Consider the following 22350-nt stretch of genomic DNA (forward strand, 5'->3'; position numbering starts at 1 on the left):
TTTTTTTTAAATCCCTGTTTTAGTATTAGAAAGATTACATACTATACAAATAAAGGCAATGACTTTAAGACCTAAATCCAATAATACCCACTACTATTAATTTTTTGAGGAACCTCCATACGGGTTTTTCAGAGTGGCTGTTCCAGGTGGCATTCCCAACAGTATAAGGGCCACACCCTCGCTAGTATTGCTTGTTTTCTTTAATTCATTTAGCCATTCTGACGGTGTGAGGTGGTATCTCATTTTAGTTTTGATTTGTATTTCCTTGATGATGGGCCACGTTGGACATCTTTTCATGTATCTGTTAGCCATCTGTTTCTTTGAAAAAATGTCCATTCTTCTGCCCATTTTTTTGACTGGATTGTTTGTTTTATGGGTGTTGAGTTTGATAAGTTCTTTATATATTTTCACTACTAATCCATTATCAGATACGTCATTTGTGATTATCTTCCATTTCATAGATTGCGTTATGAGTTTTGTTGATTGTTTCCTTTGCTGTGCAGAAGCTTTTTATTTTGACGAGGTCCCGGTAGTTTATTTTTGCTTTTGTTTCTCTTGCCTCAGGAGACCTATCTAGTAAGAAATTGCTACAGCCCACAACCAAAAAGTAATGCTACAAATTTTTGAGTACTTACCAGATGCCAGGCACTGTGATAGGCAAAGGAGGAGCAAAACATTCAAAACTTACCTGCTCTCCTAGGGTTTTCATTCTAGTATGGGGAGATAGCCAGTGGACAAATTAAGTAAGTACCACATATATGATGTCAGATGATAACATGTACCATGGGGAAAAATGAAGCAAGAAAGGAGGCTAAGGTTAATGGGAGGAGGTTGTTGTTTTAAATACAGCAATCTGGAAGCACCTCCCTGAGAGATGTGATTTAAGCACAGACGTGAAAAGTGCAAGTTAGCTGTGGGGCAGTCAGGGGAAAAAGTCAGACAGAGAACAGCCAGTACCAGAAGCATTTAGAAGAACGTGCCTATGAGTTTGAGAAACCGATGGAGGTATAGGCTTGAAGCCTGAGAAAATGAGGTAGAAAGTAATAGGACAGAGGTCAGAGACTGTACCCAGCAGTTACGATAAAAGAAGGTATTGGGTACAAAGGGATTACATGATTCTCTCTACATTTAAATATTTACTGAATTGAAAACAAGCAATTTTCTTAGTCTGCTTAGGCCACTGTAACAATTCCGTAGACTGGAGGCTTAAACAGTCAACATTTCTTCCTGTTCTGGAAGCTGGGAGGTGCAAGATCAGGGTAACAGCATGGGTGGTTCTTGGTGAAGGCCCTCCTCCTGGCTTACAGACAGCCACCTTCTTGATGTGTCCTCACAGAGTGGCAAGAGAGCAAGTGGAAGCTCTGGTCTCTTACTTTCCTTACAAGGACACTAATCCCAGCATGGGGCCCCACCCTCATGACCTTTTCTAAACCTAACTACCTCCCAAAGGCCCTGCCTCCAAATACCTCCACACTGGGGATTCTAGCTTCAACATACGAATTTGAGGGAGATATAAACCTTGGTTCCATAACAATAATTATAGATTTTGATAGTAACTTAGAAGGAAATAAAGGGAAATGATAGGAGTCAGGAGGGGGTGGTGGGTGGCACACAGCTGGAACAGCAGGTGATGGAAAACGCCTCATTTAAAAAGAGGGTATTTGAGCCAAGAAATGAATGGAAGAGAAGGAATCATCCATTGAAAGAATCAAATGAAGAACATTCCAGGCAGACAGTAATCACTGTCCTCACTGTCAGTGCAAGGGCCCTGAGACTCCGCCTGGAACAGGAGCATTGTGCAGCAGGACTAGACATTGGAGAAATGAGCAGAATGTTGAAGTCCTTGCAAGAAAGGAGTTTGAATTTTATTCTAAAGGCACTTAATTTATTCTAAGGGTTTGAGCAGGCAAGCAATATGGTCAGATTTATATCTTTGGAAGATCACTCATTGCTGTGTGGAGAATGACTGCTCACGTGTTCTCAGCCTTGAAATTACTAGACACCCACTCGAAAAACCTGGAGTCGTTCTTCACTTACACTTTTTCTTCTCCCAACTCATTCATCTGCTCCTGCCGCTGAATCTGGTGGGGCTTTCTACTGCCTCTATTCTTCCACAGATAGATCCCACACACACAACCATCACAGTGACTCATTTGGGACGCAGACCCAACTCCTCTACTTAAAACCTCTGGTTGGAGTGTAAATGTTATTTGTCTTCATAGTTTGCTAGATCTTGAAAGCAAAATATATATATATATACACGTATATACATATATACATATGTATGTATATATATATGTATACATACACATATACATATATGTGTGTATATATATATGTGTATATATATGTATCTCCGGCTGTCCTCATTGCCTAGAGCATAAAGTCCAAGTTCCTTGTACAACATATTTCATGATCTGGGACCTGTTCACTTTTCCGGCTTTATCTCTCAGCACTTACAGCCTTATGCTTTATGCCGTACGTACTCTAAACTCCTTAGTTTCCCCCAGAAGTATCACATTCCTCTTCACTTCCGTTTTAACTAATGCTCTTGCTGCTGCCTGAAAGCGTAGTATGAACACACTGCATGGGTTCACAGTCCAGCTTAGGCAAGTTACGTAAATTCCCTCTGCTTTGATTTTTCTGTCTGTGGCTTATGAATAATAATAGCATGCACCTCAAAGGATTTGGAAAGAGTCAGACAAGATACTGTATGGGAAGTTCCTGCCACTACGTTTGACTCATTTCTGTCTCATATGCTAGTTTGTTTTTTTGTTTTGTTTTGTTTTTAATTTTTTTTTACATTTATTTATTTTTGAGAGACAGAGCACAAGTTGGGGAGGGGCAGAGAGAGAGAAGGAGACACAGAATCCGAAGCAGGCTCCAGGCTGTCAGCACAGAGCCAGATGCCAGGCTCGAACTCACTAACCATGAGATCATGACCTGAGCTGAAGTCAGATGCTTAACCGACTGAACCACCCAGGCGCCCCTGCATTTCTTTAGTCTTAAAAGCCATCACAAGCTTCAAGCTGGTCCCTTGCCGTCTTTTCCCTCTACCATTCAGCCACACTAAATGCCTCACCAGATCCTTCATGCTCTCTCTGTGGATCATGGCAGGGAACATCGTTTTCTCATATTTCCTTCCTTCCTCATCTGCAGGCCCCAATTATATGCATCTTTAATCTGGCTAATCCGCTACTCATTATTTAGGCCCCAGTTTAGTCATTTCTTCCAGGAAATCTTTCTTGACCACTAACATCATCTCCATCAGCACTAGTGTGGGCTAAGGTCCTCATATGTTCTTATGTCTTTTATTACTCATACCACTTAATCACAGTGCAGTGAAAATATCAATTTACTTCTCTCTGTCCACCCCCCCCTAATTTTATGCTCGGGGAGGACAGAGGCCATGTCTTTTGGGTTCACCACCGTTTCTCATGCTCCTGATATAGAATATGACTCATCATCATTGATACCGATAGTTGTAATTTTATCTCTGCCCCTTACCTTGGGCAGATGATGTAACATTTCTAAGATTTCATTTACTCAGCTGTAAAAATGACATACACACATAGGATTGTTTTAAGGATTAAATTAAATACTACATGTAAAATGCTTAGCCAACAGTGAGCACTTGGAGGTTGACTGTTGTTTTTACATATTAACAACAGTAAAGGGTGCCACAAAGACTCCACTTGAGGGAAATAAGATTGTATTCTGGGAGATGAGGCAGAAGCCCAACAGGTAGTGGGTCCAAACGAGGGTAGTAGATACGTTCACCTTTGAGCAACAAGTGTCTGTAATCATTTCAACCCTGTGGGGACGAAGTGTTGAACAGCTACTGTATATAAGGCAAATTGCTAGGTTCTGTAAGGATCACAGTAACAGCTAAGATGTGATTTATATCCTGGGGAGCCTGGGTGGCTCAGTCAGTTAAGCAACTGACTCTTGATTTCGGCTCATTAACTGACTCTTGATGTCATTGTTGATGGATGGGACTAAGCCCAACATTGGGCTCTGCGTTGGGCTCTGTGCTGACCCCATGGAGCCTGCTTAGGATTATCTTTCTCCTCTCTCTCTGCCCCTCCCTCTCTTAGACACATGTGCTCTCTCTCAGAATAAATAAACATTTTTTTAAAAAGTGATTTCTGACCTTACATTGCTTAAAATATAGTATAAGACTTAAGACATGTTTTAAAACAAAAAAGACTAATGAGGGGGAAGAGTAGCTTAATGAGTATAGAGTTTTAGATTTGCAAGATGGTAAAGTTCTAGAGATCCATTTCACAGCAATGGAAATATACTACTTTAACTTGTTGTAAGTATCATAGGAATGATACAGATAAGGAGCTAGAAGACTGAAGGGAAAGAAAAGTCATTTTTGAGGTGATCAGGGAACCTTCAAAGGAGCTTTTTGTGTTATCTAAACCTTGATAGATTAGATACATGCCTTACTAACTTCTCTTTTTTCTTTTTGTTCCCCTTTTCTGCAGTACTATATCTTGTGTGGGCTTTTATTCCTGAAACTTGGCTAAACTCCTTAGGCTTAACCTACTGGCCTCAAAAGTAAGTTTAATGATTTTCTTAAATAAAAATGTATTAATGCTGTTTCTCAGGATCATAGTTTTTCCTTTAGACTTCCCAAATCTTAAATATTTATTCTTTTAAGATCCATAAAAAGCCATATAGAAATCTAAAGCTTTTTAAAGGACATCACGATACACCTTTAATTAAAAATGGTGAGGTGGACACAACATCATTATCTCCATTTCCTCCTGACATCTTGCTCAGATATCACTACAGAAAAAAACATTTTAAGGTATAAACCCATGGGAACAAATAATGGGATAGCAGGTAAGAAGTATCAACAGAATTTAAGGAAATGGATTGCAGGTAGGTGAGTGGTAACTGACTTAGTTTCCACATTTTCCATGTTGCTATGGTATGGAATGATACAGGATTGCAGCTTTTCATCATGAGACCTTGTAGAACGATTTGTCTAATCAAAAATAAAATTAAATTCAAAAAGCATGTTACCTTGGTGACGGACTCTTGAGAATGATGACTTTTTAGGCAGTTACCTACTTTAATATTTTCTTCTGCAGGTATTGGGCGATTGCATTGCCCGTCTACCTCCTCATTACTATAGTAATTGGTTATGTACTCTTGTTTGGAATAAACATGATGAGTACCTCTCCACTCAACTCCATTCATACGATCACAGGTAAACGTACCTCAGAGGGAAGTGTGGGGGAATGGAAGAGAAAGGGTCAGCAGTTTTATCAAGAAAAGCAACCGAGAATAGGCTACAGTAGGTGACACACACTGGCCCAGTAAAAAGAACCTGGGAGAAATAAATACAAAGTTATACCAGAGGAGATGTTTACATGGCAGAAATAAATTCTAAATCTGCTGTTTATAGCATGTGTATTTTCCCATAAAGACCACAAGTACATAATATGTTCCTTAGCAACTGTGCCTGAGAAAAACAAATTTTATCCTAAACAGGCAGTGTTGATCAAGGCAGGCAAATCGTTCCATGCAGACCTTGTCTAGGAGAGCAATGTGACAGTGTGCCCCCTCCTCAGGACCCTTGTATCCATCTGACCCCAGTTCTGTAGATCATGTTTCTGTAGTTTTTTTAAATTCCCTTAAGTCTAACGATCAAAGTAAATTCCTGAGCTTGCTCAGATTGTAAGAAGTCAAGTATTTTTTATTATACTTATGGTATTAATCACACCATATTGCTTGGTATGATTTTTTTTAACTTTTCAAAGCTTTTGTTTCATGAGTCTCTACAATATATTTTGAACCAGTTACAGTATTTTTATATTTCTTTTCTGAGAACCTACTGTATTTCCTGAATTCTTGCCTGGAATTACCGCAAATAGACAATTTGTACAAAGGGGATGTCATTACGTTTGCATGAATGATTTAATAGTTTCGGGATATTGGGTTAAATCTGTTTTCCAAGGCTCAGTCTAATTCTGTCCCTATGAGAAGTGTGCAAGTGGGACTTTAATCATCACTGTACAGTTGAATGAAATATTAATTTCTTATCCTAGTTAGATATAGAAAGGACTTTCCTGATTTTTATTCCAGTTGGGACATTTCTTTTAAAGAGAGCATTCAAGTAGTCTTAATTATGTTAACACGGTATTTATTATTATGCAGATATTAGCTCAGTAAACTATGTGGTGGATCTCCATAAACCACAGAAACCGTAGAAGAAATTACTTAGGTAAGCATAGCTTTTTGTCCTCTTCTTACAGATAACTATGCTAAAAATCAACAGCGGAAGAATTACCAAGAAGAGGCCATCCCGGCATTAAGAGATATTCCTATTAGTGAAGTAAACCAAATGTTCTTTCTTGCAGCCAAAGAACATCACACCCAAAACTAAATTGTATGTAGACCAACAACAAGCATTTATTATAAAAGTTTTTGATGTAATAATTTTGACCGTAATTATTTTGACTCTCTTGTTAAAACATGATATTGAAATGTAAAAAAATAAGTTGAGCCTGTTTTAGATAAAGTTCTGTTAATATTGTAAATATTCTTGGGACGCCTGGGTAGCTCAGTCGGTTAAGCATCTGAGTTCAGCTCAGGTCATGATCTCACAGTTCGTGAGTTCGAGCCCCACATTGGGCTGTCTGCTATCAGCACAGAGCCCACTTCAGATCTTCTTTCTCCCCCTCTCTCTGCCCCTCCCTGTCTTGTGCGTGCACACACGCTCTCTCTCTCTCAAAAATAAATAAACATTAAAAAAATGTAGATGCTCTCAAGTATTAGTTATTAATGGACAAAATAAATACTGCATTACCACATACCAGACTTTTTGAAACATAAGTATCTGTAAAATCAAGAAATCCCTCCAGAGAGACATTTATGCTGTAATTCTTTTTTAATTTTTTTTTAATGTTTATTTATTTTTGAGAGAGAGATAGAGACTGCAAGCAGGGCAGGGGCCGAGGGAGAGGAGACACAGAATCAAAAGCAGGCTCCAGGCTCCAAGCTGTCAGCAGAGAGCCCAATGTGGGGCTCAAACTCACGAACCGTGAGATCATGACACGATCCAAAGTCGGCCAGTTAACCAACTGAGCCACACAGGCGCCCCTCATGCTGCAATTTTTAAATGGCAATTATGTCCTTCCTGCTGTTTGTTCTTGGAGGCCCAGAATTCGAACTCTGATTTGGGAGAAGGGTACATTTAATTTGTATGTTCTTGCCATCACATTTGTGTCTAAGACACAAAGAAACATTTGTGGAGTACTTCCAACATACCAGGTATTTTTCTAGATGTAGCGATGAAAAGATTCTCTCTGAAAGAGCCTACATTTTAGAGGCAGATTGAGACAGACTAAGCAAATAAAATATTTGTGATGAGTGCTATGCAGAGAATTAAAATAATATAATGTTCTAGAAAGTAAAGGGATGACTACTTTAGATTGGGTCAGGGAAGGCTGCTCAGAGAGAGGCAGTTGAGACTGAAATTCGATTAGCAAAAGCAGGAGCCCAACAGAAGGATCAGAGACAAGGGAGACCTTGCAGGTGTGAAGCAGCCAGGGCAGAGGCCTCCAGGTGAGAAGGAGCTCAGCGTGTCCTGAGGACGGAAGGCCAGCAGGGGGCCTAGAGTGCTCTGTGCCAGGGGGTGTGGTCGGGGGAGCCCGGAGAGGCCAGCAACACGGCAGTGGGCTTTGTGGGCCAGTGTAGGAAGTCTGGACTTAAGCGTCCGTGTGAGGCGTTGGAACCCTTGAGACACTGAGCGATCGGGAGGCTTTAAGGGAAGGCATGACATGGCCTGATGTATGTTTTTAAAAAGTCGCTCAGGCTGGTGGATAGAGGATGGATTCAGGAGGGAGAGTCCGGGATGGGGCAAGAGTATGGAGCAGAGTGGTGGCGGTGGAGCTGGGGAGGAGTCACTCTGCAGCCTTTGTCGGAGATGCAGCTGACTGACTGTGCGGGGTAGGCAAGCTGCTGAGACGAGTTGTGATCAAGGGCCCCTCCTGGGTTCTTTTGGATCAATGAGTAGATGGTTCTACCTTTTGCCGGATCAGACAGTATTTGGGGAAGTGTAGGTGAGGGGGTTGGAGAATTTGGTATATGAGTTATTTGGACTGATGCCACCTTGTGAACATCTGTTTGCGTCCACGTGAGATTAAGAAGCTTAAAGTTTAAAAAACAAACCATGTATAACTTTGTAAGAGTATACTCACAGTTGGCCAGTCTTAGCAAGCATTCAAGGCCTTCTAACTTTGAACACACTAACTCTCTACATAGAGGTGGAGCTACCCATTTTTGTGCAGATTTAACTATACCTTCTGTAAAATGAAAAAAAAAGAACTATTAATTTTAAATAGTTGGGAAAACTAGGACTTCCATTTCAAGAACAGTATCCCTGCCCAATGAGCACGAGATGGATGACAGGAATCTGCTATTTCTGTTGTTGTTTGTCCCATTTCCTGTATTTTTATGGTAAGAGCATCTCACCACATTTAAGAGCAGTTTAAGAGGACCAGTCAGGTCCATCCAGGATAGAATGGTAAATAAATGGTGATCTGTTTATACATTGAAAAACCCTACAGCCGTACAAACAATGAATCACTGCTTTATCTAATAACAGGAATGAGTATCACAGATATATGTTGGGGGGAGAAAACAGACGTAAAAGAATATATACTATATGTTTTCATTTACATGAAATTCAAAATCAGGAAAAACTATTCTGGTGATAAATATTGGAAATGGTGATATTAACTAGCAGAGCCATGAGGGAACCTGCGGGGGGGGGGGGGGGGTGGTTGTTGAAAATGCCCCGCACCTTGATATGGGTTGTAGTTACTTGGATATAACAATCATTGTGTTAATATCATTTGACTTAATGCTTTTTAAAATTGAATTATGGTTTATATACAATGTTGTATTCGTTTCAGGTGTACAAGTTAGTAATTGGATAGTTTTGTACAAAATGCCCACCACAGTAGGTCACCATATAAAGTTATTACAGTATTATCGACTGTATTCCCTATGCTGTATATTACATCCCTGTGGCTTATTTTATGAGAAGTTTGTAAGTTAGAAGTTCCTTCATCCCCTACACCTGTTTCACCCGTCCCTTCAACCAAGAAGTAACTTACACATCAATAAAAAGGTAAAGAACAGTGCCGATGCCTCATCCCCAGAAATTTTAATTCATTGGTCTGGAGTGGGACCCAAGCAGGGGTAGTTTTTAATGACAACCGGACACTTAAAACATGCAGCCAGGATTGAGAACTTCCTGCCTTAATTCATTGGATTTAACTGAGCCTGTGGTCAACCAGGGAGTGGTGTTAGCTTTGAAAGAACAGGCAGTGTTGGAGCGGCCCTCCCACCTTTGTGAGACTCCTGCCCGGATCAGCATCACTCCTTTGCATTCCCCTCAGGCCAATGATAGGCCTATGAAGGTGTTGAAATGGGTGAGAAAAGGCCCTTCATTAACTGCAGTACCCCACCTCGCCTCCAGCCCCCTATTAACTTTTCATTCTGTTTCCCAGCCCTGCTGTTCTTACACTTTATAAGACATTTTGTCCATATGTCGCTTTTTCTTAAATTATGGGATGCAGTTCTTTCCAGGGTCTTGGTTTAGTGCAGCAGTTCTCACCATTTTTTTTAAACCTCAGGACCCCTTTATATTCATAAAGAGTGTTCCCAAAGAGCTTTTGTGTAGGTGGATTATATTTAGAAATTAACATAGGAATTTTTAAAATAATTTGTTTATAAATAATATACCCATTACATTTTGACATGTTTAAATAACATTTTATGAAAAACAAGTATATTTTCCTAAAAGAAACTTCGTGAAATGAGTGGAATTGTTTTACATTTTTGCAAATCACTTTAAATATCTGGCTTAATGGAAGACAGCTGGGTTCTCCTATCTGCTTCTGTATTCAGTCTGTTCCAATACCACATGTCACAGAGCTTCTGGAAAACCACTGCACACTTGTGAGAGAATGAGAGTGGAAAAGACAAATAGCATCTTAATGGTTTTATGAAATTGGTTTTGACCTCATGGACCCCCTGAAACAGAGTCTCCAGACCACACTTGGAGAACTACTGGTTAGTGGGCCTCAACTAGAAAGAGAGAGAGAGAGAGACTGTGTGTGTGTGTGTGTGTGTGTGTGTGTGTAGGATACGGTATTGCACTTAGGAAGGATAAGTATCTTAATTGAATACCTCTAATGGCCACTTCAGATCTGCTTGGTTCCACACCTTATTCCAGCCACTGATGCCCCTTTGATCAGCCACAGGTGCCCCTTGACAGTGCACCCTGGAGAGAGGGGAGGTCAACCCCCAGAGGATGCCATGGAGCTCCATGTGGGGCAGGTGTGCGTCCCCCAAAGAAGCAATTGTGAGCTTCATTTTCGGGAGCCCCTCAGGAGGCCCTGGGAGATTGAGCTGTGGTCACCATGGCAATGGTGAGCTCAGTAGCGCATGCCTGAATTGGCTCTTCTCGGTTTTGCTCCATTGCTGCCCACTCTTCCCTAGTGTCACTTTCCAAATAGACTGCCTACGCACAAGCCTTTGTCACAGGCTCTGCTTTCATGAGAACCCCAGGCTGAGATGTGGCTTTTCTGTAAAAATTTTGCTTCAGTTGCAGGGCCGTGATATGTAATGCATTTCCCTGCTGCACGCTGTAGTTTAAGAAAAAGATTTGAGGAATGCCTCGGTGGCTCAGTTGGTTAAGAGTCAGACTTCACCTCAGGTCGTGATCTCACGGTCCACTCCGTGGGTTCGAGCCCCGCTTTGGACTCTGTGCTGACATCTCAGAGCCTGGAGCCTGCTTCTGATTCTGTGTCTCCCTCTCTCTCTGCCCCTCCCTGGCTCATGATCTCTCTCTCTCTCTCTCTCTCTCTCTCTCTCTCTCTCTCTTTCTCTCTCAAAAATAAACACTGAAACAATTTTAAAAAGAAAAAGGTTTGAAAGACACCATGTTTTACAATAAGCCTAAATAATAGCATAAAATACTCCCCAAATGTCAGCAATAGAAACATTTTCTGATTTTGGCAAAACCCCCTCTAGTAATTAGATTATCAACAAGAATTATATTATAGAAGTCCAGACATGAAATCACCTAAATGAAAAGCCAACAATTCAAATCCAAAATTCTTCCCTCCCTAATTTCTTGACCTTACCTGTCTTACTGATACTGAGAAGTATCTCAATCAGGAGGCTGGGTTTTCTACAGAAGCCGATGCCTCGGGGCTCATTAGAACTGGTGTTACTCCTTAAGCAAATTGATCCAGCCCATAATTTCTTCTATGTGCCACTATTTCAAAGAGCCGATGGGACAAGCAGTATCATATTACCAGGCCCATGACCACAGAACTTGGAAAACTCAAGTAAATCCAGTGCTACTGCAGTTATCCCAGACCCAGTACATTGGGCAACACAGACCCCCCGTCCTAGGCAGTCACTTCAGCGCAGACTGGATGGGATGTGGGGAAAGGGAGGCAGAAACGAAGAGATTCTTTTTGGTTTGTCTTCCCAAGGTGCAGGTCAGGCTGTGGCCGTTGTCAAGATTCTCCTCATTCAGGGTAAAACTCAGGTGGATTAACCGTAGCACTATATATATACTATTTCAGAATGGGCAGACATACTTCCCCCACCTTTCCAGTCAGTCTAGACACAACAAAAGTTCAGCACTTGGAGATAACCACCAAATCAGAATGGAGCCATGTAGACAGAGACCGTGGATGTCTCAGTGGTCACCTGTGTGGACTTATGACCAGGGACTAAATGTTCCCTACCCCTCCATTCCTCACCACCACATAGGTCCCAGTGTTCCAGAAATGCAACGGAAACCTCAGGGACCGAAGGAGCCACGGAGTTCGAAATAATGGCATTACAGAAACTGAGTTATAATTGGTGAGCAGATGCTTTTGTGGATCTGAGTTTTCCCCCTGTGAATCTGTTGCACGTGATGCAGGGGAAAAACTCCAGTAACTCAATACCTGTCTCATCAGGCTCTTTCTGCAAATCCAGTGTCCAAGCTCTGCTTGTATAGGTCAGTCACAGAGGGCCATATGGCCAGGGCTGGATGATGCCAGTTAAAGCATCAAATGGCACCCTCCAATTGCACCATAGTTGGCCAGGCTGGCCCACTTGTGTTATAAAGCCTGTTCACCCTGCTCCCGTGGCCGCTTCTAAAGGCCCCATCCTGCCTTCTGACACTATAGTTTCCAGGACTCCCTCTTTTGACACCTCTCAGTGAAGCACAGGTTGACATGCACACCACTGGGGTGAACACAACACTCGTCGTCACTGTTCTGTGAAGGACAAGTGCCTGATGGGAATTCAAATACATTGTCCATTGGGGCACCTAGGTGGCTCAGTCGATTAAGCCTCCAACTTAAGCTCAGGTCATGATCTCACCTTTTGTGAGTTTGAGCCCTGCATTAGGCTCTGTGCTGACAGCCAAGAGCCTGCAGCCTGCTTTGGATTCTGTTTCTCCCTCTCTCTCTCTGCCCCTCCCCAACTTGTGCTCTGTCTCTCTCAAAAATAAACATTAAAAAAATTTTTTTTAAATACATTGTCCACCTTAATACTGATGGAGCCAGATGTTCAAGTGCTGCATAAAAATGAAGCCAAAACCCAGCTTTCTTCCTTAAATCTGATGTGAGGAGGGCTGGCCTGCAGAGTTAGACACGGCCCAGCCATCTGCATGCACAAGAGAGCATGGTGCACTGCGTCCTGTGTGGTCCTGGCAGATAGCAGACAAGTCTTGTGCAGTCAGTGTGGCCATTTCTCACCCATCAGATAAGTCACACACCTGTGAGTGTTGAGTGTGGAATATAGTGCAGGAGTGTGTTCCCCCAATGCTTTCCCAAGAAGGCAGACTGTTTTAGTCACTGAGGCAGAAATATGAGCAGAAGGATGATGGTTTCCCTACTCTGGCCACTTAGGTTGTCTCCTGTTTTCCCCTATTAGGAACAATCAGTGGAAATCTTTGTGGATAAGCTTTGTGAAATTGTGCCCTTGGGCTAGGTTCCTGACATTGGAATTGTTACAGGATCAAAGGGCTTGAACGTCTTGAAGATACTTAAAAGGAGGAATAAGCCCACCAACCCAATCAATCAAAGGAGGGAGGCGGAGCACAGTGAAGTGAGGCTTTAATCAACGTTCTCGCAAGAGCAGGTGTCTGACGGATAGGCACACTTGGGGCAGTTACAGCAGATAATTTATCTCCTACTGTGTAAGTCCCTCCCCTGGTTCCTCATTGGCTGAGCACCACAGAGGTAAGTCCCTCCCCTGGTTCCTCATTGGCTGAGCACTACAGAGGTTATAGCCTTACCTGGAAGTCGCCTATGCCCATGGAAGGCAAAAAGTAGTCTGAGGGGCGCCTGGGTGGCTCAGTCTGTTAAGCGGCGGACTTCGGCTCAGGGCATGACTTCGGCTCAGGGCATGATCTCCCTGTCCGTGAGTTCGAGCCCCGCGTCGGGCTCTGTGCTGACAGCTCAGAGCCTGGAGCCTGTTTCAGATTCTGTGTCTCCCTCTCTCTGACCCTCCCCGTTCATGCTCTCTCTCTCTCTCTCTTTCTCTCTCTCTCTCTCTCTCTCTCTCTCTCTCTCTCTGTCTCAAAAATAAATAACGTTTAAAAAAAAAAAAAAGTAGCCTGATTGGAACAAAGGTACATTCTCTGAGGTGACAGAGACTTTCAGTCCCTCCTCCCTTTGTTCTTTGGCGCATGCTCATTGCAAAGCCTGCAAAAATAAGCCCATGAAACAGAAAGGGAAAGAAAAACCAGGAAGTGAAGTGTCTAAGGTTTAGGACTCCATTGTGGAGAGGGGGGAGGGGTTGTACATATTTCCAATAGGTTATAAACCTGTTAAACCTACTGTGAACTAGACAGCGTGGCTTTTATTTGGTACTTCTGAAAATGAGTCCTCTCCCTTACTTCTCACACTTAATATGTGATGTCAGACTGATCTTCAAAAAGGTCATATCTATTAAACACACTCCCTACAGTTCGCTGCTATACTGGTGTGATGGTTAATTTTATGTGTCGACTTGACTGGGCTAAGGGATGCCCAGACAACTGATAAAACATTATTTCTGAATGTGTCCACGAGGGTGTTTCAAGAAGAGATTAGCATCTGAATCAGTCTAGGTAAAGAACATCCAACCTCTCCAGTGTGGGTGGACCTCCAGTCCTTTGAGACCCCCGGATAGAATAAAAAGTGGAGGAAGGGTGGATTTTTCTCTCTCTTCTTTTTATTTGTTTTTAATGTGGAGCCTTTCTTTCTTTTTTTTTTTTTTAAGTTTATTTTATTTATTTTGAGAGAAAAAGAGTGCGCGAATGGTGTAGGGGCAGAGAGAGAGAAAGGGAATCCCAAGCAGGCTCCATGCCCAGCTCAGAGCCTGGAGCCTGCTTCGGATTCTGTGTCTCCCTCTCTCTCTGCCCCTCCCCATGCACGCCCTGTCTCTCTCCCTCTCTCTTGAAAATAAATAACATTTAAAAAAATTTTAATGAGGTGCATGGTTACCTAGAACAAAGTGCTCTCTCCCTTGCAGCAAGACAGCACCACCTGAGTTTCTTCTGGGCAGTACATTGGACGGGAGGGGAAGGAGCGTGTGTCACTTTGGTAAGGTGTCTTTCAAGGATGTATCATGCCCTGCTTCGGCTCTCCTCATTTCTACTGTCCGGGGTGTGGATTTAATGACTGGAAATGGAAATGCCCCTTAGACCATGAGGTGCCCTTAGGAGTTGAAGCCACACAGCAGCAGAGCAAAAAGATTGAAAGAGCCCAAATCCTGACATCATACCAGCCCTGGATGGCCAACCTCCGGATTTGGACAGAGAAACGTCCTTCTATCTGGTTTCAGCCACTGTTAATTTTGGGTTGTCCAGTCACAGCCATAGCTAAACCTAACAATACAGTTCCCATCAGTGTTCAGGCACAAAGCCATCATCTTCGTCCTGCTGGAATAACCCTGCTGATGGCCAGAATGGGCTTGGGTCTATTTTCAACTTTGAAATGGCCAACAACCACCTGAGGAGCTGTTAAAATGCAGGTTCCCAGCTCTAGTAAGTCTGGAAGGCCCTGGAATCTGCATTTTTAACAGGCCTCCTTGGAGGCTCTGCTGGGAATAGGCCACAGACCCCATGTTGATAATGACCCTTGAAAACCACAAGCCTCGGTAGGGAGGGCCTCCAGACTGCAAAGTCTCCTTGATCTGCACAGAAAGTTCCATTCACTTCTCCTCCAGACACACATGCACGTCACCCCCTAAAAGAAACCTGGACCCTCTGCCAGTCTCTCCTTGATGGTATGGGAAGGGAAGACACTGTATGTTTTTCTTAGTGAATCTATAGCAGCAAAACATGAGCAATCTGCCACAGTGTGGCCGGGGAAGCATTGCCTGCTCTGCTTTTGCTAATGGAGGAAGTACACGAATGGTACGCGGTTTTAATCTGCATATTTGAATACAACTAGGCTCAATATTTTATACAAAAAATATTACAAAAATTTTTATACAAAAATTTATATGAGTATATAAATATACCTATTTTTATATAAAAAAATAATAAATATACCTTCAAATGGCCAACTTCCAGGAAACAAAGCAAAAAGACTAGGGCTTTGGCATCAGTGAGTCCTGAGTCCAAATCCCCGCTCTGCCACTTCCTGCCAGTGTGACCTTGGGCAGGTCACTTGACCTCTCTGAACTTCAGTTTCTGCATCTGTCAAACAACACCCATTTTATAGGATATAGGGAAACATGTTTGGCACATGGTAGGCCTTTAATGGTCGTCATGATTCTATCTCACTCTTTTCCTCATGCGGGCCACTGTCTATAATCTATGCCATTTCTCCACCCATTCTTTTTTTTTTTTTTTTTACATTTTATTTATTTTTGAGAGAGACACAGAGAGAGAGAGAGAGAGAGCGTGCGCACTAGTGGGGAAGGACAGAGAGAGAGGGAGACACAGAATCCAAAGCAGGCTCCAGGCTCCGAGCTGTTAGCACAGAGCCTGACACGGGGCTCCAACTGGTGAACTGTGAGATCAAAGTCAGATGCTTAACCAACTGAACCACCCAGGCGCCCCGCTGGTCTGCTGCTTTTAATAAAGTGTTTATATAGCAAAACAACACAAGGCTTAACTTTGTCACATCTTCAGAGACCGTTCTTCCCTTGTAGGATGACATTTACAGAGTCCAGGAACTGGCACCTGCCAATGTCTTTGGGGGCCATTATTCAGGCTACCCCAATCATATATCAAGGTTGGCTTAAAATCCATGTCAGGAAATAGAAGAGAAAGTATTCCCTCAAGCCTGAGGATGAAAACCCAAGTGCTAAGCTTGGCACAGCACGACGAAGAAAACCCTTTATCTTTGATGGCAAAGTGTGCCACAGAATACCCCAAACCCAGAGAGAGCCGATGCCATAAGTGGACTGTGTTAGATAATAAATCTCTCTTGTGACTCAGAGAGAGAGAACAACATGCCCATACACAGTATTACTCTTCTCTCTCTCCTCTGCTGTATCTCTCTACCCCCACCTGTCCCCTGTCCCCTCACCCCCCACTTGGCTGGACCACCACACTCATAGAAACCCTTTCCGATTTTGCCCCTGTCCTCAGGAAGAGAGCCTGCAAAGTTAAGAGTTTGGGTTTTGGATGAGAACCAAGCTCTCGAGTCCTCACTTCACCTCCTGGGTGGAGTGGGAGGCCTTGGAGAGATTTCCCCTCCCCCCACCCTGAAAGCTCCGTTTTCTCACGTGCTAGAGGGATACACCTACCTTGAGATAATCTTGAGGGTTGAATCAGGTAAAGGAGACGAAAATCCTGGAATCACAGATCCTGGCCCACATCTGTCCCTGCTGCTCCCTGTCCACACCCCACACCCCGTCCACACTGTGTCCATCTCTCTCCGAACGTCCTCTGTGCTACACACACGGGGCCATGCACACACTTGGTTTTTACTTCACTTCCTGAGAATTTGGCTGATTCATCTTGGGTCCTGGGTTTCTAGCACAGACAACAAAGTATATGGTTATTAGTGAGAAAGGAAAAATTCAGAGGCTCCTAGCTGGAATCATCAGAAGCATTACAATTAAATGGTTTTGAAGGTGGAATGAGGGAGATATAAACTTTTCTCATATTTTAAGGAGTCAAATCATTTAAGGCCCTAAATATTTAGAATGATCAATGTGGAGATCTTGTAACGACCCGAAATTTCCAGAAAGCCATTATTATTTGTCTTCTACTTTCAAATTCTGGTGCCTTTTAAGATTTTTTTTCCCCCTGAATTTACTAAATTTATGAAATCAGTTTGAAAGCTACCTCAGACTGAATTCACTGTCATCTCTGAACGAGAAGATTAAAGTTAATGCTCGTGAAAGACAGATGAACTGCCGTGGGACAAAAAGGCAATCAGAAATAATGGCCTCTGACCACAAAGGGCCACAAATTAAAGAATTGTCAACCCAAGATAGAGATTCTATCAGTGACGAATCTGTCATTTCACTTGCCTACCGATCTAGCACAATTATGGGAAAACTAACAGAAGTGACCTGAGTGAACAGACAGACTGGGGCCATTTGTTTCTTAAGTGAAATTTCCAGGCACCTAGCCCCAGCCTGTGCTTTTCCATCACTGCTGACTGGCAGTTGGCAGAGAGAGATGACCTTTACTTAACCTTGAGAATAACTCTATTCCTTCCTGGCCAGAATAAGGAATGGATGTCAAGGCCTATTGACAATCCATTTGCAGGAGTTACTGAATGTTTGGTCTAAGTGGATGATATCTCTGCCTTTCTGAACTTTATTTTACAAAATAAATATCTCTCCTAGGCCATCTTGGAAGTTAGTGAAGGCCACACACCATGTACGGATGCCTGACAAATTTAAGAGGTAACTTTTACCTGTTTTGTTTTGGTTTCAGGTTGTTTCTTGGGTTTTTTTTCTCGCTCAAACATTCATCTGAATGAATATAGAGAAATAACCAACTTTCATCTGCCACTTCTTATGGGAAGACAATCTACTTTCGTTCTTTTGGGCATTTAGAAAATGTTCGTTGCTGTCAGCAACCCAAAAGGTAAGTGATTCCAAAACAAATGCTAAATCAAGCACTGCTTCTCGACTTAACTCCTTTTCCCCCAAAATCCCTGTGTAATGATTTGTTCAAAGATCTGAAGTAAACGAAATCGGATCAGATATCCCATCCCTCAAAGAAAATGGTTTCAGTGAAGTTAAATCCCCAAACTTGCCCTCTTTTTCACCTCTCCAAGCCATCCTTATCAGAAGCTTCTTGTCACCAATAAGATTAGTGGTAGTTAGTGCATTGGGCTAGATCAGATTTTTCATGTTGGATTAATCATGAAAATGCCAAAAACCAAATAACTTATGTGATTGAAAGGTGCTGAAGAGCCCATCAGCCACACAGTCTATGGATCAACAGACCATATCAGAAATGCCCTTGATTAAAGTTCGTAAGATTTTGGCTAAGATCATTTCATGATTACAGCATTTTAAATCTACATAAGTAATGAATGTGGAATGGTATCTAATGACGGATACTTTAAATATTTGCATTGTTTTTAATCAGTATCATTTATTTTAAAAGTAATACACATGCATCATAGAGATTTTTTTTTTTATTCTTTATTTATTTTTGAGAGAAAGACAGAGAGACAGGGTGCGAGCAGGGGAGGAACAGAGAGAGAGGGAAACAGAATCCGAAGGAGGCTCCAGGCCCTAAGCTGTTAGCAGGGAGCCTGACGCGGGGCTCGAACCCACAAACTGCAAGTTCATGACCTGAGCTGAAGTCGGACGCTTAGCTGACCGAGCCACCCAGGCACCCCGAGAATTTTTAAATTATAGAAAACAAATAAAACTAAATCAACCATAACCCATCACTCAAAGATATTCTTAATTGTCTTCTATAAGCCCCTCTACATGTGTGTACAAACAAACAAAAAACAAAAAAATACTGTGAATATGATTTTGTGTGCCTCATTTTTCAAATAACATTATATTATGAGCAGTTAATAATTGCATAATATTGTGGCATATGGATGCACCATAATTTCACAAATTCTCTATTAACGGACTCTAAGGATAGTTCTGATTTTCATTTTTATAAATGTCAGTGTAACAAATATCCCTGTATAGAAATCTTTGTTCTTATCTCTGATTATATCTCTTGGAAATGTATTTGAAGGGTAAGCGATATGAAATTTCTTAAAGCTCTTATTACCTATCACCAAATTGCCAGGAAGCTAACCTCCGTTTTTACATTTCCACCAGCAAAGCGTGACTGTTCATTTGTCAACATCATGTATTGCTAACCTATTTATTTATTTAATATGCATTTTAAGCTTTAACTATTCAAAAAAATGATCGTAGATCTCCTATGATCATTTTCAGAATAACTAAATAAGTTCAAAGAAATTTGAAGGCAATGATCTCTTAGGAATTTAGTGAGACTTATTTAACATGTAAACCAGAACTAAGAGCTTCCTGGCAGGTCTAGGAGGTAGAAATGACTTATCTGTAGGGCATAACTTAAAGTTTCACCAAACTCATGCAGGAAATCCCCTTCACATACAAAGTAATTATTTTATAATAATGAAAAAGGTTATGGGGCTGGTTCAAACTTTGAACCCACCTAAGTTATCTTTTGCAAACAATGTGCAATAACTCTCTGGAATATACAAAGACCTTCACCTGCAGTGAAAAGAGCCTAGCAAAGTCTGTTAAAGTAACAGAATGCAAGGAGACGACAATGATCTCATTTTAGACACAAGCCAGTCGTTAAAGACGTATAGACCATCCTGTTCAATAGATCTCAGTTACATTTTTTTTTTTAGTTTATTTTGAGAGAGACTGTGTGCATGCACATGCAGGGAAAAGGCAGAGAGAAAGGGAGAGAGAGAATCTCAAGCAGGCTCCATGCTGTCAGTGCAGAGCCCAACACAAATGGCAAAATCATGACCTGAGCCAAGATCAAGAGTTAGATGCTCCACCGACTGAGCCACCCAGGCACCACATTTTTTTTTTTTAAAGAATACAGAAACCACAATTCTAAAATAATGCTTAAATTACATAATTTTCCTTTGGGGGACTTACAAGATACTTTAGAAATATTTAGAGCCTTAGCATCATTGTCGTTATGAACAGTTGTTGAAGCACAGACCGGTTGATAGAAGGCCAGATCAACCAACCATGTTACCCAATCCCTATTCTTATTTAAAAAAGGATGGGGCGCCTGGGTGGCGCAGTCGGTTAAGCGTCCGACTTCAGCCAGGTCACGATCTCGCGGTCTGTGAGTTCGAGCCCCGCGTCGGGCTCTGGGCTGATGGCTCAGAGCCTGGAGCCTGTTTCCGATTCTGTGTCTCCCTCTCTCTCTGCCCCTCCCCCGTTCATGCTCTGTCTCTCTCTGTCCCAAAAATAAATAAACCTTGAAAAAAAATTTTAAAAAAGGAGTGCACACCTGTGATGAGCACCAGGTGTTGTATGGAAGTGTTGATTCACTATACTGTGCAACTGAAACTAATATACTGTATGTTAACTAACTGAAATTTAAATGAAAACTTTAAAAAAGGAAAAATGATGGATTAGAATCCTCTTTTCCATTCTTTAGTTTTTTTTTCCCTAGTTGCAAGATACAGTATCTTTTTTTTTTTAATTTTTTTTTAACGTTTATTTATTTTTCAGACAGAGAGACACAGAGCATGAACGGGGGAGGGGCAGAGAGAGAGGGAGACACAGAATCGGAAACAGGCTCCAGGCCCCAAGCAGTCAGCACAGAGCCCGACACGGGGCTTGAACTCACGGACCGCGAGATCGTGACCTGAGCCGAAGTCGGACGCTTAACCGACTGAGCCGCCCAGGCGCCCCAAAAGATACAGTATCTTTTTTAAAAATATTTATTTATTTTTGAGAGAGAGAGAGGAGTGAGCAGGGGAGGGGCAGAAAGAGGGGGACATAGGATCCAAAGTGGGCTCTGTGCTGACAGCAGACAGCCCAATGCGGGGCTTGAACTCAGAAACCAGGAGATCACGACCTGAGCCAAAGTCAGATGTTTAACCGACAGAGCCACCCAGGCACGCTGCAAAGTATAGTATCTTTGAGAAAATCCTTCTTTATTTCTTTTAAAGATTTTGTTTTTTTTTTAAAACATTTATTTATTATTGAGAGACAGAGAGACACAGAGTGTGAGCAAGGTAGGGGCAGAGAGAGGGGGAGACATAGAATCCGAAGTAGGCTCCAGGCTCTGAGCTGTCAGCACAGAGCACGATGCGGGGCTCGAACTCACAAACTGCAAGATCATGACCTGAGCCGAAGTCATTGGCCCAACCAACTGAGCCACCCAGGGGCCCCTTGTTTTTGTTTTTTAAGTAAACTCTATGCCCAATGTGGGGCTCTAGCTTATGACCCTGAGATCAAGAGTCTCATGCTCTAATGACTGAGCCAGCCAGGTGCCCTGAAAATCCTTCTTTAAATCAAATTCCATCCTGGCAACATTTTGTCTCAACCAGTAAGTGCCCAAGGTACAAGAAATGTCTTTTTTTTTCTTTAATGTTATTTATTTTGAGGGAAAGAGATGGAGGAGGGGCAGAGAGAGAGGAAGACAGAGGGAATCCCAAGCGGGCTCAGCACTGTCAGCACAGAGCTCAACGCGGGGCTCGAACTCATGAACCATGAGATCGTGACCTGAGCCAGTATCAAGAATTTGACACTTAACTGACTGAGCCACCCGGGTGCCCCACAAGAAGTTCCTTTAAAAAAGGTTTGCAGACCTTTACAAGAAAGCTGTTTTTTTTTAAACTTTTTTGTTAACATTTATTTATTTTTGAGACAGAGAGAGACAGAGCATGAACAGGGAAGGGTCAGAGAAAGAGGGAGACACAGAATCTGAAACAGGCTCCAGGCTCTGAGCTGTCAGCACAGAGCCAGACGCAGGGCTTGAACTCACGGACCTCAAGATCATGACCTGAGCCCAAGTCGGGCTGCCCAAGCTTAACTGACTGAGCCACCCAGGTGCCCCAAGAAAGCTGTTATGAAAATCCCTGTTTCAGAACTGGACTTTAGTAGAGATACTGCTATCACAATGTCCTGGATCCAGCCATTAAGCCCTCCCGATGGAGTCCAGGATGAAGCGGTCCCTTTTTGGCTGTGCATGTGTTATAGGAAAGGGGCAGGTAGGAAGCCCTGATGCGACACTTAAAGCACTTCAGTAGCTTCTCCTTGCCCTTCAAATGCACTCCCGGGATGGGGGCCTCTGACTGCCCACCCTGCCTGCCCGACCTGTCTCCCCTTGCTCCGCCCACCCCACCTGCCCCACCTGTCTCCCTTGCTCCG

At 42.5% G+C, this 22350-nt stretch overlaps 1 protein-coding gene across 6 annotated transcripts in view; it reads left to right on the top strand.

Moving 5' to 3' along the window:
* PIGP (phosphatidylinositol glycan anchor biosynthesis class P) overlaps positions 1-22350 on the top strand; it is a 40411-nt gene that overhangs the window by 6801 nt on the left and 11260 nt on the right. For 3 of the 6 annotated variants that reach the window (XM_040483945.1, XM_040483946.1, XM_040483944.1), the window contains 3 exons: positions 4494-4566; positions 5106-5224; positions 6273-6526. In XM_040483945.1, the coding sequence (XP_040339879.1) occupies positions 4494-4566; positions 5106-5224; positions 6273-6403 (323 nt within the window). In that variant the 3' untranslated portion in view covers positions 6404-6526. Of the gene's footprint in view, positions 1-4493; positions 4567-5105; positions 5225-6174; positions 6247-6272; positions 6527-17838; positions 17899-17929; positions 18083-22350 lie in introns of those variants that run through there. The other 3 variants (XR_005793155.1, XR_005793154.1, XM_040483947.1) reach the window with 3 other exon arrangements.

This window comes from Herpailurus yagouaroundi, unplaced genomic scaffold (assembly GCF_014898765.1).
Source record: "Herpailurus yagouaroundi ecotype Mexico unplaced genomic scaffold, PumYag 162, whole genome shotgun sequence".
Taxonomy (NCBI): Eukaryota; Metazoa; Chordata; class Mammalia; order Carnivora; family Felidae; genus Herpailurus; species Herpailurus yagouaroundi.